Source organism: Cavia porcellus, unplaced genomic scaffold (genome assembly GCF_034190915.1).
Source record: "Cavia porcellus strain 051 isolate PalLab524CR breed Dunkin Hartley unplaced genomic scaffold, mCavPor4.1 scaffold_3, whole genome shotgun sequence".
NCBI classification, from domain to species: domain Eukaryota; kingdom Metazoa; phylum Chordata; class Mammalia; order Rodentia; family Caviidae; genus Cavia; species Cavia porcellus.
In genome coordinates, this window is record NW_026947486.1 from 49,717,692 (window position 1) to 49,744,057 (window position 26,366).

General features: G+C 34.6%; 1 protein-coding gene and 1 long non-coding RNA gene across 4 annotated transcripts in view; one reads left to right on the forward strand and one right to left on the reverse strand.

Annotated features, from left to right (window-relative positions):
- Positions 1 to 662: 662 nt before the first annotated feature.
- Positions 663 to 20,590, reverse strand: LOC134475470 (uncharacterized). The gene is made up of 3 exons (XR_010046605.1): positions 20,514 to 20,590; positions 10,524 to 10,745; positions 663 to 10,404 (listed from the first exon to the last, which is right to left on the reverse strand). It is a non-coding gene; the product is annotated as an uncharacterized LOC134475470 (long non-coding RNA).
- Positions 20,591 to 20,599: 9 nt separating this feature from the next.
- Apool (apolipoprotein O like) overlaps positions 20,600 to 26,366 on the forward strand; it is a 110,758-nt gene continuing 104,991 nt past the window's right edge. For 2 of the 3 annotated variants that reach the window (XM_063246142.1, XM_063246143.1), the window contains exon 1: positions 20,617 to 20,704. Coding sequence is in view for 1 of the 3 variants with exons in the window: in XM_003470965.5 (XP_003471013.1) it covers positions 20,690 to 20,704 (15 nt within the window). In the remaining 2 variants the exon portion in view is untranslated. Of the gene's footprint in view, positions 20,705 to 26,366 lie in introns of all 3 variants that reach the window. The other variant, XM_003470965.5, reaches the window with a different exon arrangement.

Sequence of the window (26,366 nt, forward strand, 5' to 3'; positions counted from 1 at the left end):
GAAGTGTTATTGAAAAATATTGTGTGTTTAAATTTTAAAACTTTATTATGTTAAAAGACACATTTCCAATACTCTCCCTTAATATCTCAACTCCAACATATTTATCCCATCATTCTTATCACATACTTTCCTTTTCTATTCTTGGTACATAAATACAGCACAGGATATTTACACTTACCTTAGGAAATGGCCACATTTACATAATATTGCTTGTTTATTTTTTTGTCTTCATTCCATTCTCAAACATCTGCTACTCTCTACCACTAAAGTTCCTTTTCTCATTTGCATTGTTCTTGTACTTAGTAGTCATAGCACATGTTTACGTTGTGTAATGTTTACATTCATTGATGTGATTAGGTTCCTGTGAATGACATATGTTAGTTCTTATTTTCTCTTCTCCTCCTCTTGTTCCCTTACCCTCATGCTCCTAGATTATTTTGTATTTTCCAGAGATCTATTACCTTATTTCCTTCTATGTTTATAACTCTGTTTGTTTATAATTTTCCTGACTAAAATGAAAGATAGGATATGGTATTTACGCTTCTGTGACTTGTTTAATTCACATAACATTGCATTTTTCATACTCATCTAATTTCCTGCAAATGCCACAAATTTATCCTTTTTTATAGCTCAGTAGTATTCTATTGCACATATGTACTACATTGCTTTTTAAATTTTTTATTTTAAAGCCATTAAAACAAAAGATGGCATGATAAAGCAGATAAGAACAAAAAATGTAAGCAACACAGTATTTCACCACAAGACAAGCTGCAATTAACCGTAACTATGATAATGTCTCTTTCTTTGAAATAATTGAGCATAACTTCATATACAATAGTATCAAACAAAACAAAATAGTATAAAACCATTCAAGATAATGAAAGTATTACAGGGAATTAAAAACCAAACAACAGAAAATGAACAATGGCTATTAAAATATCTCATTTTTCATAGAAATTTTGTTTATATTATTACACATAATAAAATGTAAAAAGATACAACATGATAGAATCAATGGAAACAGAAGAACAAAAGCATGGAAGGACTTCAGAGCAAGATGATATTAAAACAGCACTGGATATTATAATGTCTTGTTTTCTTCAAAATAGCTGTTCATGCCATCACAGATAATAAAATCAGACAAACCAGGATAAAAACATTACAACTAATGAATGAAAACATTATAAGGCTTCAAAGCAATGTAATGGGTAATCATAATTACCATTAATTCTTATGTACTCTTACAATTTATTACACTAGTGAGACTATATGGTATTTGTACACGTGAGTTTCATTTATTTTGCTTATGAGTATGGTCTCACGTTGCATCCATTTATTTATAAGTATTTCAATGTGATCAATCTTTATAGTTGAGTAGTACTTCATTGTATAAAAAAACCACAACTTTTTTATTCATTGCCCACTTAATGGACACTTACATTGTTTGCAAGGTCTGGCTATTACAAGTTGTGCTGCTATAAACATGGGTGTATATATATCACTGTGGTATGAGGTTTTCAGTTCTTCTGGGAATATGCCTAGAAGTGGAATAGTTGGATCTCAGCTTTTTGTGCAATCTCCAGACTGAAATCTACAGTGATTGCAACAGTCTACACTCTGATCAACAGGGCAGGAGAGTTCACGTTTCCCCACAGCCTCTTTAGCATTTGTTGTTCATAGTTTTCTTGATTCGTTCTGGAGTGAGATAGAATCTCAGTGGGGTTTTAATTTTCATTTCTCTAGTGACTAATGATAATGAACATTTTTTCATGTATTTATTTTCCATTTGAATTTCTTCATCTGGGAACTATGTATTCATCTCAGATACCCATTTTTGGATTTGGTCTTTGAATTTCAGGGGTATGACTTTTTTAAAAATCCTTATATGTTTTAGAAAAAAGACCTTTGTCTGAGGGATGGTTCACTAAGATATTTTCCCAGTTTGTGTGTTTTCTTTTCAACATGTTGAAGATGTCTTTTGACATGCAGAAGCTTTTTAATAAGGCATGATTTCAGTTATTGATTTTGGGAAATAATTTCCCGTGCAGTTTGACTGCTGTTCATGAATTCTCTACCTACCCCAATATCTCCAAGATTTTCCCCTAATTTATCTTCCAAAAGATTGAGTATTTCTATTTTAATATTATGATCATTGGTCCACTTAGATTTTAGTTTAGTGCATGGTGATAGGCATGGTTTTAGTTTTCATTTTCAGCATATGGAGAGCCAGTTTTTCCAGCACCATTTATTAAAGAGAATGTTGTTTTTTCCAGTGAATATGTTGGTAATTGTGGTTTTATCTTCTAATCTATTCCATTGATCTTCAGATGTGTTTAATTTTAGTACCCTTTTTTTTTTATTACAGAAGCTTTGTAGTATAACTTCAACTCAGGGATTGTGATGCCTCCTGCCTTGTATTTGTTGCTTAGAATGGCCTTTTCTATTCTAGCTCGCTTCTTGTTCCAGATAAATTCTATGAGTGATTTCTCTAGATTATGAAGTATGTTGATGATATTTTCATTGAAATTGCACTGAATCTGTATAACAGCTTGGGGAGAATGGTCATGTTTACAATATTTATTGTTCCTATTCATGAATAAAAGATTTATTTTCATTGTCTGAGATCCAATTTCTTTTCCAGGGTTTTATAATTTTTCCTATATAAACCTTTTACTTCTTTTGTGATTTAAATTCCTAAGTATTTCATTTTTCTGGGTGCTAGTGTGAAGGGTGTGGCTTCTCTTATTCCTCTCTCAATAATTTTGTTGTTAGTGTATAGGAATGCTATTGATTTTTGAGTATTGATTTTGTATCTAACTACACTGCTGAATTTATTTATTATATATAGGAGTCTTTTAATGGAGTTTTGAGGGTTTTCTATGTAGAGTATCATGTCATCTGCAAATAATGATAATTTAAATTCCTCTTTTCCAATCTTTATGTGTTTTATTTTGCTTTTTTGTCTCATTGCTCTGGCTAGTATTTCCTGTACTATGTTGAATAGGAAGGGTGATAAGGGACATCCTTGTCTTGTGCCTGATTTTTGGGTAAAGGCCTTCAGTTTTGGACCATTTAATATGACTCTGGCTGTTGGTTTGTCATAGATGGACTTTATCATATTGAAGTAAAGTCCATCAATTTCAATTTTCTGTAGAGTTCTTATCATGAATGAATATTGGACCTTATAAAAGGTTTTTCAGCATCTATCGAAATTATCATATGATTCTTACTTTTGGCTTTATTGATATGGTGGATTACATTTATCGGTTTGCATACGTTGAACCATCCCCGCAAGCCTGGGATGAATCCCACTTAGTCATGGTGTATAATGTTCTCGATGATTTACTGCATCCTACTTGCCAATATTTTATTGAGGATTTTTGCATCAGTGTTCATTAGGGAGATTGGCCTGTAGTTCGCTTTTTTTTAGTTGAGTGTTTCTCAGATTTTGGTACTAGAGTAGTATTTGCTTCCAGAAATGACTTAGGAAGGATTGCTTCCCTTTCAATTTCATTGAAGAGTTTGAGGAGTCTTGGCATTAAGTCTTTCTTGTATTTCCTGTAGATTTCTGTAGTGAATCCACTGGGCCTGGGCTCTTCTTTGTAGGTAAGGACTTAATTACATTTTCAATTCCATCCATAGAGATTGGGTTATTCAACAGTTTTGCATCTTCTTGACCTAGATTTGGTACTTCATATGTTTCTAGGAATCTGTCCACTTCTCCTGTGCTATTGAACCTATGAGAGTAGCATTTTTGAAATAGATGTTGATGATCTTGGGTATTTCCACAGTCTGTAGTGATTTCACCTTTTTCATTCCTTATTGCATGAATTTGAGCTTTTTTTTTTCCTTTTGTAATAAGGTTTGTTAGGGACTTATCCATTTTATTTATTCTTTCAAAGAACCAACTCTTTGATTCATTGACTCTATGAATTGTTTTCTTAATGTCTATTGTATTGATTTCTGCTTTGATTTTTTAATAATTTCCTCTCTTCTTTTGGCTTTGGGGTTGATTTGCTCTTTTTCTAGATGTTTGAGGTGTAGAATAAGGTTGTTTATTTGTATTCATTCTGTTTTCCTGATGTGGGAACTTAGTGCAACAAATTTTCCTCTGAGGACTGCTTTCATTGCATCCCACAGATTCTGGTAAGTTGTATTTGTATTTTCATTTGTCTGTAGAGATTGTTTAATTTCTGCTTTAATTTCCTCTGTGACCCAATGAGTGCTCAAGAATGTATTGTTCAATTTCCACGTGTTTGTGTGGTTTTTGCATATTCTTTTTGCATATGTCTCTATGGTCTGATAACATGTATGGGATAATTTGAACTCTTTTGCATTTACTTAAATATGTTCTGTGGACGCATGTATGATCTGTTTTAGAAAATGTCCCTGATTTTTGGGTAAAGGCCTTCAGTTTTGGACCATTTAATATGACTCTGGCTGTTGGTTTGTCATAGATGGACTTTATCATATTGAAGTAAAGTCCATCAATTTCAATTTTCTGTAGAGTTCTTATCATGAATGAATATTGGACCTTATAAAAGGTTTTTTTTTAATTTCCTCTGTGACCCAATGAGTGCTCAAGAATGTATTGTTCAATTTCCACGTGTTTGTGTGGTTTTTGCATATTCTTTTTGCATATGTCTCTATGGTCTGATAACATGTATGGGATAATTTGAACTCTTTTGCATTTACTTAAATATGTTCTGTGGACGCATGTATGATCTGTTTTAGAAAATGTCCCTGATTTCAAAAAAAAAAAAAAAAGAATATCAAATAAATGAGAAGATTGTATATTTTGCTGCTTTTGGATGGAACACTCTGTATATGTCTATCAAGTCCATTTGTTCACAGGTGTGATTCAGTTCTTTTATTTCCTTGCTGATTTTCCATCAGGTTGATTTGTCTGTTGGTGTCAATGGTGTGCTGAGGTCTCCTGTTATAATTATGTTATTGCTAATTTGGTTTTTCATTTATATTAATACCTGCTTTATATAACTGGGTGCTCTGGAATTTGGTGCATATATATTTAACATTGTTGTCTCTTTCTCTTGAAGTTTTGCCCTAACCAATATGTAGTGACCCTCTTTATCTCTTAGGATCATTCTTACTTTGAAGTTCACATTGTCTACAAAAATAAAAACTACCCTCACTTTTTTTTCAGTTTCTCTTGCATGAAGTATTGTTTTCCATCTTTTGTACAAGAAACAATTAGAATCTATGAAATATTTTCTAGGAGATTTCCAGGAATTAAAAATTCCTTTCAAAACTGGTAAAGCCCCATAAAAGTAATTGAAGACACTCTCAGATTTTGAAGACAGGATTTTGGCTAATGATCATAAAAAGAAAGATCTTTGAAAAATAACAAGAGATCAGAAACATAACAATTCAGTAGCTGTAAAATACTGCAAAGAGAAACAACATAAGGATTATAGGTGGAAACACAAAAGGAAACAAAGACAATGACATAAAAAATCTAGTTGTAGAAGTAATAGAAGAAAATTTCCCAGACATGGGGAAAGATCCTGACATTCAAAGCAACAAGGTATACACAATGCAATTATCCATAACCAAAATAAATCTATACCTCAACATGTAACAATGAAGATCCCAGAAATTCAGCATAAAAACAGAGAACTGAAATCTGCTAGAGAAAAGGAACAGCTCATCTATAAAGGAAAGCCTATCAGAATTATGGTAGACTTCTGAACACAGACCATCAAATTAAGAAGAGCAAGAGGGTTACAAAATGAGCTCAAGGCCAGCCTGAACTGCATAGCAAGACCCTGTCTCAAAAAGACAAAAAAAAGAATATCAAATAAATAATACAATTATAATGTGAGACCTTAACACTCCATTATTACAAAGAGACAAATAAATAAACTAAACCAATTATCACAAAGAGCCACTAAACCAAAACTCAGCAAATAAATCATGAAACTGAATTAAATTTGCAAACAAATGGACTTAGTAGATGTTTATAGAGTGTTCCACTCAAGAAAATTAGAATACACATTCTTTACAGACACACATAGGACATTCTCTAAAATAGATCATATACTAACCTATAGAACATTCTTAATTATATGCAAAGAAATTGAAATTATCCCATGCATATTATCTGACCATAGTGGGCTGAAATTAGATTAGAAATTAATGACAAAAGATCTATAAATACATGAACATTAAATAGCACCTTATTGAACAACCAATGGGTAAAAGAGAAAATTAAAGAACAAGTTAACCAATATATACAATCAAACCAAAATGCAAATGCAACAGTTTGGAACCTGTGGGTTGCTGTATTGCATATTGCTATCCTCTAAAAGTGCTCATACTATTGTCTTTAGGTCTGAAAAATCAGTCAAACAATACAAGAATGAAGTTGTTTTGTACCTCAGTTGCTATCAACTCATCCTATGATCCTCCAAATCAGCTGGTTGCTTACAGGGGTTGGGGGGCACTCTTCTTGTCTCTCAGCCCATGCACCAGCTGGCTCAGGGGAAGGGCAGATGTGTTTCTTGTTTCTCTTCCCAGCCCCACATGGTCACTGCTTAAAATTTTATGCTCCCATCTTTAGATATTTTATTTCTATTACTATAATTAAATAATATGGTGAAAATGATTTATTGTATCTCTGTATAAATTTATACTGTAAAGACATATTCTACATCATGAGACCATTTTATCTTTAAGTATAACTTTTGGAATTTATCATTTAATCTTCAAATACAACATAAATGTTTCATTAGAGATCTATATTTTACAAATGAAAGAATTACATGTTGGGTGGTACAATTGTGTTTTTAGTAATTTATAGATATTAGAGTTGAATTTATATCTCTAACTTCAAATCCAGTGCTGGAGGACCAGGGTACTTGACCCCAATATAGAAATTCCACTGATGAAAAGTCATGCCGCAGGCAAGTTGGTCTCTTTACAGCAGCCATAAAGAGAAGGGAGAAACTTGGGGAAAGAATACAGCTGTTATGATTTGTGTTGGGACATCCCTTCAAATCCTCATGCACTCATGGGTAGCAGACTTTGTGGAAGGGACTGAATCTATATGTTGTGATTAATTCAACACTATGATTATGGGTTTGAATGCTACACTCACCCTAGGGCATGTAGTCGGCATACAACAGGACAGAAAGAGGCTTGCACACCCACACTCCCTGGTGCATTTGTCTTCTGCCACCATGAACTGTTGCTCCTCTGCTATGTGTCACCCTGCCTTAAAGTCAGCTGATTATGGACTGAAACTTTTACAAACTGTGAGCTAAAGAAACCTCTACAGATTATGAGCTAAATAAATCTTTCCCCATTTAATTTTTAGTATGAGGCATTTTGTAAGAAAGGTAATAACTTTCCAACTCATGCCTCCATTGACCTTTCCCCAACCAGGTGCCACCTCCTAACAACACACTTGGCTATGAACTTAACATGCTCAATGGATTAATCCACTGACATTGATGAGTGTAACATCCCATGATTCAGTCACTGTTTAAATCTGTACCTCCAAACACAAGACTTTGAGGGGAAATTCTCAAACTATACTATAACATACTATTGCAGCACCCAGAAGGCTCATGTCCATCTTGTCATGCAAATTACATTTAGTTCAGCTCTAAGTGTCATGAAAGTCTTAAAATTTTCAATATTGGTGAAAACTCCAAGTCCAAAGTCTTTTCTGAGACTCAAGACAAACTCTTATTTCCTGTGAAAATAATACAGAAAATTAAAAACTTCCAACATGCAATGGCCCAGACTCAACATTCTTAATTCAAAAGTATATAGGATAGAGAGGATTCAGACAAAAGAAGTGCAAAATCCAGAAAGGCATGCATTAAATCTTTAACTCTGCATTAAACACCTGAGATTGTGGTGCACTGTGAATTCCAAAAGGCTTGGGCAGACCAACTTCTATAGCATTGCCATTAGGCCTCTTTGTTTGTGCTGTGCACTCACTAAAAGAGCATTGTCATCCTGTTCTATGCTGGCCATTGCCCTAGTTATTTGACCTAATTACCTTGTAACTGCCTTCACAAACACAGCTGTTTTTCTCATCTGACCACCCTGAACACTGACCAAATTGCTATAAATTAACTACAGCACCACTATACTGTTCTCTATGCATTTTCACCCGGATTTTTGATTGCTATGTTAACCTTTGTTCCCCTTTGTGAGGGACAGATGTTGTCCAAAATTAAATGGCCACAAGCTTCCACACACTGTCTTAACCCTTATAATTAAAAACAGATATTACTGTAATGAAAAACAGATATTCCTTGAATTAGTAGACCAAGGGCTGTAAATTTCTTCTGAGAAAGGAAATAGCTGACCACTGACTGTGAAACTTCCCATAAATTCTCTGTCCTCAAGCAAAAGGGAAAAAAGGTCTTCTTCACTTTGTTCCTTCTCCCATCATTTGCTTTGTGGTTTTCTCCTATAAAAGTCTGACAAAATTTTAACCCAGTTACACAGCTTTGCAAACTCCAATTGCACAAAACTTTGTCACTGGTGTCAGCTTAAATAAAGCACTCCTTTTTCTTTTAAATGACATCTCACCTCATTTTTGGGACAACACTTTGGGGTCTCATTTTTGGGCTACAACAGTTGTACTGGCTTTGCTTGCTGCCTATCCACATTCCTAGTAAATCCAAACTTTGGGGTTTTTTTCTGTACTTTTGATTCTACTGTCATAGATTCATGAACCAGCCTCTCAATGGCAACTTGCAAAGCCTCCTGGGTATTCTTTTAAAATCGATGTCGAAACTTTCATTTTCTCATCAGTCTTGCATTTTGAATGTCTGAAAAATCACCACCATGTGGATGATGCCACGGTCTGTTGCCAGCTCTAGAAACAACTAAACCCCCAAGAGCTTGGCTGCAGTAGCCTTTGAGTGTGTCAGTGGCAGAGCTGAGGATTCACTTTAAGTGGCTCTGAGTGGGATACTCTGTGGCTGTCTCCTCAAAGCAAAGCATTTAAAGGAATTTCCTCTTTAAAGCCTATGATTCTGGAAGTGCACTATGGAGCCTCCTCCTGAGATGCTTCACAGCTGCTTCTCCTACTGTCCAGGTGCAAAGTATTTGGCTTCTTTTCAAATGTTCAAGTCTTCCACAAAGATGTTCTCCTTCACCTAAGTTTTCAAGAAGTAGCTTTCTTACAAACCAGAAACCTTTTAAAAATATCTCTTGGCTGTGCATTTTACTCCTGATTCTCACTATGAATGTGCTTAAGACCACTAAACAGATCAAATGCCACACCCTAAATTTTGGGCTGCCTTAAAATTTCTTCTGCCAGATCAATTAATCCACTGATTTTATCTTCAAATATGATGAAAAGTTTTCTGAAAGAATGTAATACACCTGACTTTTAGAACAACTGCCAATAGAGTCCTTATTCCAAAATGAAACTTCCTGAACCTGGCCTCCACTTGCAGCGTATCTATATCACTTTTGTCTTCCAAGCTCCAACAAGAATCATTAATTAAGTTTACAGTATTCTAGAGCTTCCCCAATCTTCATCTTTTAAACTTTATCAACTCCTGAAACCAGTTCTAAAAACTTTTAGGACACGTGATCAGGTGCAATCATAGCAAACTACTTCTCTAGGACCAATTTCTCTGTTAGTCAGCTTTCTCATTACTGGGAAAAATAACTGAGATAAATTAAAGAATAAGAGGTTTATTCGGACCAAGATTTCAGTGATTTTCTTCCACACTTGGCTGGCTTCAAGGCAAAACAATATAATGAAAGGATATGATGGAAAAAAGGCATTTATTCAAGGCATCCAGAAGCAGAAATAAGGAAGAGAGGAGTTAAGTACAAGAGTGTACTGTTTCACATCATGCTTCCAGTGTTCTGCTTCCAAACAGACCTTACCTTGTTGGAGACTACTATGAAGCAGCTCTGAGCAGGATTTAAATTTTATTAATTGGCTTTCTATGTTTATCCGTGAGTCTGTCCTAGGCCCAGGCCCCTTGCCTGGCAACGGGAGCTGATTCATAGTAAGTGAACCTCTATGAATCACGGTCCTGGCTGAGGCCTGTAGTGCCCTGTGAGGCCAGAGATACCTCAAAGGGTAAGATAAGGCCACAGCTGCAGACACTCTGGCTCCAACCCCAAGTAACAAGGTAGGGACTGCAGCTGTGAAGATCACTCCTATAGTCTCACTTTTACCATGTCTTCATGATAAGACAGTGCTACTAAATTAACTTGATTCATGACTTGGAGACGTCCTTGAAGTGACTCCCAAGGTCCTACTCATTTCCTGCATTTTCCTCAATTTCTCCACTCTTTGTCCTTGGTCTTAATATAAGTGGACTTATCCAGAGAATCCTTTGTCTTCACCTGTTGGGAGCCACCACATTGCTGAGCCGCCGAATATAGCGATCATGCGGCCTGTGGTAAAGAGTAAAGCCTGAGTTAGATTACCCCTCCCATCGAGCACGTTAGTTTCCTGCTTACCGCGTAAACAACCCGCTCAATAATATGTTAGCCAATCAGCTTGCCTTGCTTACTTTAATATGATTGGACACTGTATCCGTATATATACTGGTGCCACCCCTGGGGGGAAGTAGAAGCCCGGAAGGAGCTGCGGAGAGCGGACCGGTAGAGGCTTCGGAGCGAAGCCCAGAAGGAGCCGCGGAGAGCGGACCGGTAGAGGCTTCGGAGCGAAGCACGGAAGGAGCCACGGGGAGCGGACCAGAGGAGGCTTCGGCTGGGAGCGATCCCAGGGCAGGCTGTACGGAGAGAAAATAAAAGAAAAGGTTGTCCACTGCCAGACTTTGTCGTGTGTCCTTCCTGCCGGCCGGGAGCGACATCGACATTCACCCTCAAAGAACCAAGTTTAATTAAAGGGTTTTGACCCTCCTGGAGCCCTAAAAATCATACAATTTGTCTCTTTTTATTTAATCTCTGCCGTACAGTCATTTGGGAGATCAGGGATCTAGGACAGAACCCCATACTACCTCATAACTGGAATTTAGCTACAAAACCCACTGTTTGACTAACCCACTGATATGTATATTTCCCCCAATATTCAATCACTTTCAAACACATGAGGCTTTAGGGGGACATTTTTGGTAAGATACTGAACTGGACATTGACTTGCAATCTTTCTGTTCCAGCCTCCAAGAGTGTTGCAATCAGAGTTATGCCCCACCATGCGTGGACATATAATACTTTTATGTTTGTGTCTTTTTGAGACTGGGTCACTCTATGCAGCTCAGGCTAACCTTAAGCTCACTTTGTAGCCCAGGCTGTTCTTGAATTTGTAAGTATCTTCCTGCCTCAGTCTCCCTAGTGTTGGTATTACAGTTGTGTGCCACCATGCCCACCTTCATATAATACTTTTTAAAATATCAATGTCATGTAGAATTATTGGTTAACATGTCAGTTTTAAATTTAAGTGGCATTATTTCTTGTTTACTATCTATGCTAAAATAATTACCATTATGACACTGCTTGATTTTATACTTACAATTCTAAACATTGTACAATTGTGGTTCTTGACTTACAGGTTTTGGAGTTAAAATAGTTTGCCTTCTTGAAAAATGATTTTAAAAACCAAAAGGTATGTTGAATTTTTCACTCTTTAAAAGAAGGTCTTGTGTAATGACAAAAACAAAAAGGAGAACAAAAAGCCAGTACATTATCAACTGTTTAACAGAAATTCCAAAAATTGTATTTTTAAAATCTGTCCAAATTTACCTGTGATATTAGAAGGGCTGAATGTTTAATTTTTGAAGTGTACTTTGTACTGAAAAAGACACCTTATCATTTAGAATCTAGCACCTAACCATTTTTTAAAAAAATGATTCTTTTTAGCACATATAATTTACATATAAATGACATTACCTCATTTGTCAGACATTTGATATATTTAAAAATTCTATGGGCATACAAAACAGACATTAGTATCCACATTTCAAAAATAAAAACCCAAGGCTCTGAAACATTTAAATAATTTGAACAAAATCAAAGCTCCTACAAGACTTGGGTATCATTCTATTTGACCACACTGGTAATAGTGTAATTTATATCAGAAAATCTCCTTCATACCCTATCTTTCTGGAGCTAATTATATTTAATAAAATAGTAGAGCAGTGCAAATCAGGAGACTTCCTTATCAAGTATATTATTCATTAATATTTACCTACATGCTTTGGGAAAATGATGATGTGATTTACAACTGAAAAAACATTCTTAAGATGACAAAGTCAGGAAGTATATTACTCATATATTCCTTAAAATACCAGAGATGTATTTCTCCAGATCAAGAAATAAAGAAAAAATAAGAAACTCAAGAAGAAAAAATATGTATTATAAAAGAACTGGCAATAAGCAGTGCAACAGTTAAAATATCACTTGTCAAAACACTTCTGCTCATATTTTTAGGAAGTTAACAAATAATTTCAATAGACTAATATTAATACATTTTCAAGTTAGTAATAAAAAAGATTATGATTATAATTTATATCTAAAATCCCTGACTGTGTAAATAAATGCTGGAGAATGATGGAAAGGAGAAGATGGAAGCAAATACACACTATTGCTTACACCCTGAACATCAGCACAGACAGGCCATTCTTCAATAAACAATTAATGTCATTTTACATGTTGAAAAACATGTTCTTGGTTTGCTGGTTTCATAGCAATCAACATGATTTTATGGTCTGTTTCCAAGCTTAAACTATTACAAACTCTGGTGCTATAATCTTATGTATGCATATATCGCTGTGGTATGGTTCTTTTAATTCTTTTTGGGAGATTTCAAGAAGAGGAATATCTAGGTCAAACAGAATCTCTAGTTTCAGTTTTTTGAGGAATTTCCACATTGATTTCCACAGTAGTTGCACCAGTCTACACTCTTACCAACAGTGAAGAAAGGTCCCCTTTCCATCAGTCCTTCCAGCATTTGTTATTGTTTGATTTCTTGAAGATAGCCATTCTTTCTGGAGTGAGATGGAATCCCAGTGCTGTTTTAATTTGCATTTCTTGAATAACCAATGATGTTGAACATTTTTCCATAAATTTATTTTCCATTCATCATTCATCATCTGAGAAGTATGTATTCATTGCAAATGCCCATTTTTGATTGGGTGTTTGAATTTGGAGGTCCTTACTTTTTAAAACATTTATATATTTTAGATAGAAGTCCTTTGTCTGGCGGACAACTGGCTACAATTTTTTGCCATTCCGTGGGTTGTCTTTTCACTCTTTGATGATTTTTGTTGTTGTACAAAAGCTTTTTAATAAAATTAGATCTCATTTGTTGATTCTTTGTAGTAATTCCAATGCAGTCTGGATTTTGTGCATGAAGTCTTTGCCTACACCTATGTCTTTAAGACTTCTATCTAATTTATCTCCCAGTAGATTTAGTGTTTCTGCTTTAATGTTTATATCTTTGATTTATTTTGACTTTAATTTAGTACATGATGATAGGCATGTCTCTAGTTTTAGTCTTCATCATGTAGAAAACCAATTTTTCCAGCACCACTTATTCAAAGAGTTTACCTTTCTTCCAGCAGACGTGTTTGGCTCCTTTGGCAAAGTGTGTTTGAATTTTCATCTATGTTTTCTATTCTGTTCCAATGATGTTTAGGTCAGTTTTTTGTTTTTTGTTTTTTTTTTTTTGCCACTACCATGCTGATTTTATCACAGTAGATTTGTAGTAAAAGTTCCGGTCAGGGTTTATACTGCCCCCTGATTTGCCTTTGTTGTCCACGTTTGTTTTGCTATTCTAGCTCTATCTGCTTCCAAATGAATTTTAGCAATATTTCCTATAGTTCTGTGAGGTATGCTAATGATATTTTGATTGGTTGCAATGGATTTTTGACTAATACATTTTTCTCTTTTCATTACTATGATTTCTGTCTTCTTTTTACAGGAAAGGAGTTATTCATACTTTTTTCTTCTAATCGTTCATCATCTTTTAACTCTTTTATAGTTTGATAATAAAATGATTGATGAGAACTTAATGGAATTTCTTAAATATATTAATCTTTGAATTTTTCAAAAGTTTAAATCAACTATTTTATATTTTTCCTCTGAAATATTCAAATAGTTTTAAAAGGTAACTGGTAGAAGGGCCAGGGTTTTAGCTCAGCGTCATACGCACCTGCCAGGCAAGTGTGAGGTCATGAATTCTATCCTTGGTGCAAAATAAATAACTAAATAAATAAAACTTAAAAATAACTGGTAGAAAAACCACTATGGGTTCTCTCTGAGAAACTTCAACTATTCCCAAGACTTTAATGATCACCCATATATAGAATTTCAAAAATCACAAAATGTTCATACCACCCATCTAACCTGCAGTATGCAATTTGATATCTCACAAACACTTCACTACTCGGAACTGAACTCATCATCTACTCATACCTTCTGTGATAGTTAAGCTTTGCTCACTTGAGCAATAAATACCCAAGTAAACTAGATCAGCATAGTTCTGAGTGTGGTTGAAGGGGCTTACAGATGACTCACCCTGGATGTGAGTGGCACCAAACAATTGGTTTGTCACCTGAATGGGATAAGAGGAAAACAAAGAAGGAAGAATCACTTCTGTTTCCTTCAGTGGAGCCTCAGTCATGACCTTCACGTTGGACATCATTTCCTAGCTCCCAATGGAAACTATTCACCTTCCAGCATAGACCCTTCAGCCTTCAAGTGCATACTCTTCAGCCTCCTGATATAGACTTGCATGGGACACTTCAGTGAGTACCAGGCCTTATAGTGGATCTTCCAGCTCTCCAGTGCACATTTAGCCCTTTGAAGTTTTTTACACCTGACACTGCAGGAAGCCACTGTAAGCCAAATATGTAAATTCTTATATGTTTGTATATCTTGTATTGAATCTGTTTCTCTTATAAGCACTGATACACAATGCCTACTACCCAGTAAAACTTTTAGTTTCCATAAAATCCTATGCCTATTGTCATACTGATTTTTGCTTATTTTACTTAGCATAATGTCTTCCTGGTTCATACATATGTTACAAATGACAGAATCTGTTTACATTGAGGATTTAATTGCATTTCATTGTGTATAAGTGTTACATTCTTTATCAATTCATCTGATGAAAAATATTTAGGTTGGTTCCATGTATTACTATTATAAGTAATGCTGCAATGAACATGGAAGTGCTGATATCTTTTATTGTACAAGGTAGTTTTTTTGTTTGTTTGTTTTATATTATTTGCTTTTGTTTTGTACCAGGGATCAAACTCACCACATTGCACTTTCCAGGAAAGCACTGTGCTGCTGAGATTTTCCCTGGCCCTCGCACTAGTTTTAAATTCTTTGGATACACATCCACTAATCGGATTGCTGGATCAGGTGGTTGTTCTAAAAAGCAGATTTTTAAAATCACAGAAAAAGAGATAAGTATGTGAGGGTGAAGGATTTATTAATTAACATGATAAAATCAATGTAAGAATTATTTAAAACATGAATCAAAATAGTAAAGATAATACTACTGTATAATCTAGCATATATATTCAAAGGAAATGAAATCAGATTGTCTAATAGAAAATTGCATTCTCATATTTCTGCAGCATTATTTATGACAATGAAGAAATGGAAATAACTTAGGTGACTACTAACTGATTAGTGGATAAAGAAACTGTGGTATATATACACAAAGATTTTTAAGGGGTCAAATAAAAGATGTGGGCAAGAACTTAAACTATAATAATTGAGGTTAGAGAAAATGTATGAATCTAAAATTCCAGAGGAAATTAGTTCTACTAATGATAACAAAGTCAAGAACATGATGATTGTTCTAGATGGTGAAGTAAAGATGGAGTAAAAGTCATGACATGAAGATATCATGTGTCCAAAATAACATTGAAGATACCTAGGATCACCAAATAACATTAAATAAGATATAGAATCTTAGAGTGTCAAATTTAAAAATGAAATAAAATATTATTTTAAATCATTGAGTCCTGATTATTTTTTAAGGTGCCACAAGTAATATATATATATTAATAATACCTGGGATACACTTCAGAAGTGTCCCTATATGAGAACAGATAAATGCTAATATCCAGTAGTGATGTCTAGAAATCCACATTTATCAAATTGTTCAGGTTATTTTTTGTATGTGAATTTTCATCACTTGTAGTTTAGTTCAAAAATTTTATTTCACAAGAATACCACTTTAAAGATCAAGATTTTATTCTGACTCTAATATTTTCCTTTACATAAAGCTGCCAATTATGCCCTAAGATAATCAGCATGAATTGTAAAGACATACAATATTTAATGAGAAATGGTCTTTAAAAAGAAAATCCAAATTCTTTTACATATGCTTCTGGTTCTTAGCTGACTCTTCTATTGCTATATATTTCCCTTATGATGCAATAAATTTATTCCCATATCTCAATATTTACATTTCTTGTTTCCTCTCTCTGGACTATACAGGCATTCTTTTTATTTTATTTTATTTTATTTTATTTTATTTTTAGCTTTTTATCGGTACTGGGGATCAAACTCATGACCGCCTGCTTGCAAGGCAGATGCTTATGCTGCTGAGCTAAATCCCCAGCCCCTATACAGGTATTCTTGTGAATGGATCCTCTGCTACTCAGGTTTTATATCAAATGTCTGTTCTTGGAAGAATTCTCTGTCTCCCAAATCTAAAGTAACTCTTAACCCAACCCAGTCACCTTTCACAGTATTTATCACCAGTTAAAGCAATCATGTTTACTTAGTTTTGTACACAAAATGTTATCTTCTACCAGATTGAGAATTGTGTTTCTTTTATTTCTTGATTCATGCCCAACATGTAGAAAAATGCCAGACCATAACAGTGCATCACAGGCAGGAATGGTATTAGTCACACCTGACTGTAGGCAAACAGGAAACTGATTAATGGTAGAGAATTTTAGAACAATGATAAAATAAAATGAAATAATTCTGCCTTTTATCATCACTGTGTTTTGCCAGTTCTGTCATATATCAGCGATAAGATATTCCGTTCTTTTCTTTGATGGCTTTTTGCTTTAAATTCTAACATTTTTAATTACTTTTGAGTTTAAATCATATACATATTTGTAATATTCAATGTAGAACACTTTTATGACATTCTAACAGACATTGTAGTTTCAGGAATGCTAGTTGGGAAAATTCACAGTTGAGCAAATATTGAGTGAACTACATGCATTCTTGTAGAAAATATGTTCACAGGGCTGGGGATTTAGCTCAGCGGCATAAGCGCCTGCCTTGCAAGCAGGCAGTCGTGAGTTGGATCCCTGGTACAGATAAAAATGAAAAAGACAAAAAAAAAAAAAAAAAAAAAAAAAGAAAATATGTTCACAAAGTTTCTGAATTGTTGAAATTTCATCTTGGCTACATATTATGTGTCCATTCCTGGTGATTATCACATATTCTTGCACTTTAATAGTAGACTTTAATAAACAATGATAGCATGGTGTTTGTAAAAGACAGAAAGAGAATCTGGATTACTTCCATTGTACCATTTTATGTGACCACTTCAAATGAGTTTGTTAAGCAAGTCATTTGTTAAGCAGTAGCATAACATAAGAAAATGGGTATTTAGATTTTTAAAAGCAAATTTTAGGGAATGACAACAGGATAAATGAGAAAAGATGCTTGTAGACTCTCAGAAATCAAAAGGGATGTATTTGGCTTGCTCAATGATTTAAACCAAGCCCTGGACAATTGTTCCAAGTCATGGACAAATGATGTCAAATTTTCATTCAGCCATTTTCAGATTCTTAAAGGTGAAAATTTCTTAAATTGTTAACAACTATGGTAGAAATCTATAATTTTCTGAAGGTAATTTAGTTGAAGTTTTCAATTGCAAGAAATATGAATTCCCTTATATATGATTCTAAAGAAATAAAGACATGGTTGATATTTTAATACTTAAGAGTTTTGGATTTCTATGAATATATCCCAATCTTAATCAGAGTTTTATGACTTTTTCTGTTGATATACCTGTTACTTGATGGTAAGGAAACTTCACTGATACTAAAATTAATAAAAAGTGTTCATCAATTAATTATGAAAAAGATGCTGAATTTACTTAAAACATCTATTGAATATGCAAAAGTATTAAATTTTGATGATGTTATTGACATTAAAATAACAGTTTAAAAACTATAATATTCTTTACTGTGATAGACTAAATTGTAATTTCTTCTCTGAAAATACATTAATGAAGTTTTAAATTATTATCTTTATTTCCTTTATTCTTTGTATATATATCTAAATATATGAATATAAATAAAACAAAAATTGTCACTCAGTTTTGTTTGTGACCATCATAATTAGTTTTTTCTTCTTCTTCTTCTTTTTTTTTTTTTTTTTTTTTTCGCTTTTTGAGACAAGATCTTGCTATGTAGTACAGGTTAGCCTTTAAGTAAGTCACTGTGCGGTCTAGGGTGGCATGGAACTCATGGTAATCTCCCTGCCTCATCCTCCCGGACGCTGGGATTTCAGTTATGAGTGAACATGCCTGACAAGCTTTATTTCATGATTATGTCCTAAAATAATTTTGTAGGGAAAGCTGAGTTAAGACAGGAAAAGTCTTAGTGGAGTTTCTGGCAAATGCTGACTGGAGTTAAAGCCCTGATACAGCATTTAAGAGAAGCAGGAAAAACTGATAAACAAGCTTTGGTTAGGACCCCAATTTACTCCTCCCCACCTCTAGTAAGGTAAAAGTGGGGAGGGTACTATAGAAAACTCAGTATATAACACATGCACTACTTTAATGTCAATGACATCATCAAAATTTAATATTTCTGCATATTCAATAGATGGTTTAAGTAAATTCATCATTATCTTTGTTCATAATTGACTGATGAACTTTTTTTAAAATTTTAATATTGGTGATGTTTCCTTCACATGAGATATATATAATGTATATGTATAATACATCTGTATTATACATATACATTATATATACATACATATATATACACATATATATCATATATACATTCATATATATATATAAATATTACTATGTTACAGCGCTAAAATGTACATGTATGTACATGTATGCCTTTACTAATTGTTAACTTGGATTTGAATGTAAGGCTCTGATATAAATTTCAGAAATACATACCTTGTCAGAACAAAGAAGGTCAAAAGGAGTTTAATAAGGAATGTGGACATAGGCAATAGAGATGGTAAGTGACAAAATCAAGGGTCTCAAGGCCCAAAGTAGTCAATCAAGTCGTAATAACTGTCAAGGGGGTGGGTCCCTTTCTTGCCATGTACTATAAGGGCCTAAGAATAAAAGCCCTGTAGCACCTGAGTACCCTACCTTATTCCAACAAAGTAGCTGTCTATGTCTTCATTTTCTCTTTCTTCCAATAAAGTGATTTTTGTTTCTATTGTTAAACTCATATCTTTAATTGTCTATTGGTATAAATTTTATGAGGTTCGGATAGATAAAATCTGTTCTCACTCTAGACACAACAATTTTGTCATATAGAGGAGGTTCTGATAAAAAGCTCTGCTTTGGGTATCAAATGTGAAAGGTGTTCCATTAATGCCTGGTATATTGTTTACATTTAATCATTAGCTGTTGAATGAATAAATAAATGAATATGGAAAATATCGCTGGACATATTTTGAATATTTTTCTCAGAATTTTTCACAGGAGGCCTTGCCTTATTGAGAATACTGTATCTACCTTTAATATATTTTTCAGGCAGCATCAAAGTTATACTTTTAAAATGTAATTTAGATGAAGCCACATTTTTTGCTCAAAGTTCCCTAATGACTTTCCATCTTATTCAGAATAAAATCTAAATTCCACGTAGTAACACAGTTAGTCCCTACATAATATGATTTTTCGCTACCTCTGAATGTTTCCTTTTCAATTATTTTCATTTTTACTAGTTCAGGTTTGCAGTAAATAATGATTATATGTATCATGGGAAGTTGGTTCAGTACACATCTTAATAAAGAGCAAAAAAACATAATAGGAACCGGGGAGATGGGTCTTCTGCAAAAGTGAATTTAAGTCAATGCAGCCATGGATTAAAGGGTATTTAAATTAATCTGCAGTTCTTTCTGCATGGTGCACTCGTCCCGTCCGTAAAGTCCTGCAAATCAAGCTTATCAGAGTCTTTACCTATTCTGTGTAAACAAATTCTTCACCCAAGGTTTTACTTTTTATAGTGTTTGGCCCGTTGTAATATTTGTTTTTCTCCTGTAGCCATAAACTCTATGAGAAAAGAAGTGTTTTGTTCCATAGGTTGAACAACTGACTGGCATAGAGTTGGTGCTACGTGACGATTTTAGAACGAATAAATGAATTTGCCCATGTATGGTAGAAGTAACAAGTTCTTGTGACTGCGTAATTATTTTTAAAGAGATTTGGACTAGCGTTGCAGTTTCTTAGGTACACAAAACACAAGTGCCTGAAAACAAAAATAATGAAAAGTTGCCCTCAAATAAACAACTTTAAACTAAACTATGGCGAATACTATTATCCAGGACAGACAGGATAAATCAAAAAGGCAAACCGTTTTCGTGGAATGCAGACGACTAGCTGACTGCAGCAGACGCCAAAGCAACCTTAGGAGGGCGGAGAAAGGGCTGTCAGAGCAGCGTAAGGGGGTGGAGCTGCTGGGAGAGCTGTAAACCACTATTTTGTCCCTCTGCACTGTCCGTAAGAAAGATTGGTGGAGAGGTCAAAGAGATGGCGCCCTTTAGAGTAAGTGAGAACGAACTTCTTAGTGTCTTTGGGGTTATGCTGTTGTTTTGTGCTTTTAACGTTCCAATAACTGTAGAAGGGATCCTCCTATCTTTTTAAAGGAACACCATAGCAAGCGGAGGGTAGACCTGAGCTTGTAAGAGAATTGAAAAGATTAACCTTTGAAACGTGACAATATCTGCCTGTCCTCTTACTGTTAACCCAGCCTGGAACGCCGCTCGCTCCTTAGCCCCCTTTGGTGGACTGTTAATACAGTGAGTAGGTACTAAAGGGAAAATTGGTGAAAATGGCCGTCCGGGAAAGGAGCTGCTGCAACAAAGACAAAAGGATCCTTGCCGTTTATCTCTGTGTACAGGGCGGAGTTTTATGACCCTTATGGATGGGTTTTGTTCTAACATTTGAGATGAAACTGACCATGATACAGATGTCCAAATCTCTACTAATTTATAATTAGTATTGCTATGGTCAGTATTCGAATATCTTGTACTTTCTGAATTTTATAAGGAGAAATTTGCTTTTACTTATGAATCCGTGTACCGGAAGCGACTCTGTTGACTACTTGGCTGCAATTGCCTAAGTAGATTTCAATTAAAAAGGACCTCTATATATTTACGTAGCGCATTTTTAGTGTAAAATGTTTTGCTAGACTTGGAGGAGTACAGATGTGCACAGTTCAGTTCAGTTCAAAGTCGATCTTAAGTAGGTTCGTTGTCCACCTCCTGTGTATAGTTGCGGTGCTCACACTTTACCTCAAATATTACACCTTTTTAGCTGAACCTTGCCTCTCATGGAACCCATTTTCTTATGTGTTGTCCAAGTACTTATACCAAAAGGTAAATCTTATTTTGCCCTTCTTTTACTTAGAAGCATTTATCTGTACTGCATTATTTTTGCCCAGGGGTCAGATTAATAGTTTTATTCCAACTTGCCTTGATTCTCGCTTCACTCTGGAACGTTGTTCTATACTGAACTACTTGTTTCACCTCTCTGTACCTTTTTACCTAATCTTTCGATTGTGCCTGAAGTGCCCTTTCCCATCCTTATCTAGTTTCTTTCTACTCATAATTTATTCATTTAACAGATATTTATGTGGAGCCTCCCCATTGGCCAAGAAAAAAAATGCCTTTACAAGAGACAGCTGCTGACCTCATGGGCTAATTTAAATACTGTAACCTCCCTTCTCGCTCCCAGAGAGCGCTGGGCTAGGCATACTCAGCACAGCATTTTTTACACTGAAAATGCTATATACTGTACTTTTACCATCCTAAAAAGCTTGAGGGCAGTAATTATAACATGTTAATCTTTGTATTGTTAATAACACAGTTCTGGCAGGCTGGGAACTCTTAAACATTCTACATGAATAAATAAGTGCTCAGAAATGAGGCTAAAAGAGATTAAATTCTGTGTAGTGAATAGTACAAAAGACTGATTCAGAGGAAGGGAAGTGCCTTACATAAAGAGAAGTGCAAAAGAGAAACCATTCACCACTACCCCCACCCCCCTACCTCTTTTGAAAAGAAGAAAAGCTTGCTGAGCAGGTGCAGACAGAAGAAATAGTCTGTGGTTAAATGCAGATTAAAATAGTGCCTTATCAATGAAGCCTACCAGAGAGAGTTGAAGTCTTTTTGTTTTAAGTACTGGAGAGTGAACGCACTGAACTGCATCCCCTCCCCAGCCCCTTTTTTTATTTTTTGAGAAGTCTTTTAATATGACCATTAAGTGCTTATTGTAGCCAGCCACTATACTGAAACACTTTATAGATGTTAGCTCATTTATTATGAAGACAACTGTATGTGGTAGATGTTATTTTACAGATGAAAACTGAAGTTTAGTGAAGTCAAATAAATCGGTGAATGTCATAATGCTAATAAAAACTGAAGTGACATAAAGAAGCATTAGTAGAGTAATTAATAAAGATCCTAGATTGTAAGAGGCTGAAGAAAGAATAAGAGATGGAGAACTGGCATTCACTTAGCACCTACGTTAGCTATGTGTTTTACATATATTATTTTCAGTTTAGCCCTCTTAATAGCCTTAATATATGTATAATATTTTACAGATTTAGAAGACTGAGGCTTAGAAAAAATGCTTATTTGGGATCATATACAGCTGCTAGTGGAAGAGCTGGTTTAATCACAGTTATATTTGACTGTAAAGTCTTCACTATTTGCTTCTTTGGGAAAGGAGATATTATTTTTTATAGGAGTTTAGTGGTAAAAAGAGGGGAAAAAGTTTGAATGGGATGGCAAGTTGAAAAAAAAAAGGTATCTTTTCATTTAAAAAAGGAGGTATGAGCAAGTTTAAAGACAAGGGAAAATGTACTGAGAGCTAGTATAAAGGGAAAGATAGTAGTAATCACAATTATTATGTGTTACTGAGCATTTACTATGAGTTAAGCATTTCACTGTTTTTTACGAATTCCTGATTTATTTTTTGCAGTGGCACTATAAATAGGTCCTGTCACTAATCACTGCTTTATAGGTATGGAAATCAACACCAAGAAAGGTTGAGTTACTTGCCCAAAGAAACATATTAGTAAGTGATAGAGCTAGATCTATAAAGTCAAATGGTCTGGGTTGGAGTTCTGGACTCTTAACACAGAATCTGGACTCTTAACTATATATATAAAGAGGTGGTAAAATTAAGAAGACAAGTAAAGGGATTAGCTTTGATATAAAGGAAACACACTTGAGTGTAGAGGCCACAGTTAGTAGGTGGAAGATGAAAAAAGCAGAGATTTTGAAGGACAGAAGAGGGATACTGAGGGACCTCACATTGGATGCCTGTGTCTTCTCAGCGTGATGTTTTCTGCTTAGTGAGGGAAAGTACAGTGTGGCTTTAAGAGTTCAACAAAGAAAAAGGTTAGAGAAGGGCATTTTAGGAGCTTTAGTAAGGCATCATTACACATTAAATAAGATGAATGCTGAAAAACAAGTGCCCAGCTGAGGTTAGTTGTTTGCACTGGATAAGGAGATAAATTAAAAAGAATGGGAATGATAGCCTAGGGTGCAGAGAAGACTGTCAGGCATAGTGAGAAGGAAAAGGAAGTTTCAAAAGATTGAGAAAGATGAAAGGGCATGCAGTTTTAAACAGGAACATTTATGAATATTTAGAGTATCAGAGGTGAGATAATGTCTAATGATTATAGGTAATGTGTAAGGTAGTTACAGTAGAAATTGCTAAGATTGGTCTGGAGATGTAGGTGGGTAGTAGATTTCTTGCCTAATATCATAGTATACGGAGGGAGAGGAAAAAAGGAAAGAGGAGGGAGGGAGGAAAAGAGCAAGGAGGGAGAGAAAACCCATAGAGAGGCAGACACACACAAACACACTTTTGGAGCTCTTGGGGCATTTAAGGCAGCATCTGTGAGGTCAAGTTATCCAAAGAGCGTTTCTATGAATTTTGAAATCCCAGAGTTCACTAACAAGAAATAAGAGAAAACAATCTTGAAGGTTGGTAGATTTCTGAAAATAGTTAATACACATCTTGAAATATAAAAGCTTGTTGAGGTAATGCAATGGTGAAACACTGGTGTAGAATTAGTCTGTTGAGCTAAGACTATGATGATCTTTCCTCATGTCTTAATCAGGAAAAATAACAAGAGGATTTTTTTTCATGTAAAAAGACCAGGAGAAGTGGTAGTGTGGAACAAAAGTAATATTTAATTATTGCCAGGGGTTTAGAGTGAGTTCAAGGAAAATTCGAGTCTTGAAAGATGATTTGTTTATAATAGAATACCTGCTATGAAAATGGCTACCATTTACTGAGTGCTTCTCATGATCAAACTTTGTGCTAAACCATTAATGCACATTATTTCATTTAATTCTCAAAAAATCATCTGAGGTAGATAATTATTATTGCAAAGTATAGATCTATAAGGAAATAAAAGCTGCAATGGTAGGAGTTGTAGCCAGAGAAAATCTTGCGCAGTTTTTGATTTTGGGTAGTGATAAAGTCATTGTGTGGACCTGACTCTCTGGGATTATGTTTTCTTTCTTTTCTTCTTCCCCAGCTTTAGGTGTAATTAGTGTCATTCCCAAAAGTCTTTGTCTGCATTATGTAAGAGGCTTTTCCCTATGTTTATCTCTAGGAGATTTATGTTTTTCGATCTTAAATTTAAGTCTTTCATCTATTTTTGCTTTATTTATTTATTATTTTAAAAAAATTTTGTTTAAAGGGAAAAAATAAAACAGAAAAAGGGCAGAAGTAATACATAATTTCAAAAAATAAACAGAAATCACTAGTTAATAAATTACATATTGTCCTCTTAGAAATAGTTGTTCAAGTTATAAAAGCAAAGCATACGAAGTGAACATTCAAATAGTGAGACTGCAACCAGTTCTGTTGATTTTATTTTTGTATTTGATGTAAGATATATTTAAATTGATCCATTTTAAATTAAATTTTATATATGTTGTAACTTAGGAGCTAACTTCCATTTTTTTCACATAGCTTTTTAGGGTTTCCAGCGCTATTGAAGAGACTATGTTATCCAATGTGTAGCCTTAGTAAACTGTGTTTGTTTGGATTTATTTCTGTACTCTCTATTGTACTATTGTATTTCACTGTCCCTGTGTGTCTTTTTACTGCCACCATCACAGTTTTGATTACTGTAGTTTTGTAATACAATTTGATATTGGTTTGGTATTTCTGCCTTTGTTGGTCTGGGTCAAGATTGCTTTGGCTATTTAGGGTATTTAGTGATTCGTTTCTTTTTCTTTTTTTTTTTTTTTTTTTTGTGATGAGAATCAAATTCACAACCTTGCACTTGGCAGGCACTGGGCTGTTGAGCTATATCCCCAGCCTCTGGATCTTTAGTGATTCTATATGAAGTTTGTAATTGTTTTTTATTGTGTGGAAGTGTATTCCTTGTTTACCTAATTTTCTGGAGTTTTTATTACAAAAGGATGTCTCAAATCATTTATTGAAATAATCATATGAATTTTTTTGTCTTTCTGTCAATGCAGTATGTTTATTAATTTATATATATTGAACTATCCTTGTGTGTCTGAGATAAACTCCATTTGATCATGATGTATGGTTCTTTTGATATACTGTTAAATTCAGTTTGGTTGTATTTTATTGAGGAATTCTGCATATGTTCATCCCATAATGTGGATATTTGTAGTAGTAAGATGTGGAGCCATTCCAGAAGGCATTAACTCATGATGGCATTCCTTTTTTGAATGTGATGTCTAAACCTGCTGGTCACCCATCCATGCCTCTGATGCCTATTTGGGCCCATTGAACCAGGTAGTGAGTGCTAATTACAGTTTAAACTCATTGCTATTTATCTCTAGGGAGGCATGCAGGCCTTGATATTGCTTTCCTTTTCTGAGACTTAGTTCTCTTCAAATTTGCCTCCAGCTACAATTCTGATATCTGTGTGTTTTCATGCTGACCTCTTTAATGGCTCGGTCCCTCTCTGTATATTAACTTTTATCTAAATTAGCTGTCTATAATAATAGCAGCCCAAATGTACTAAGACAGTGGCAGTACTGCCAATGGGCCTTGAGGTGCAGGAATTCCTAGCAGTAGTAGATCTGTAAATCTGTGTTTAGTTGGATCTGTAGAATTGCCATAGCAACTGGGCAAGAATGACTAAGTCAATCATCATCACCTTGTGTAACACATTTACACAGGTGCAGGACCAGGTCTCAGT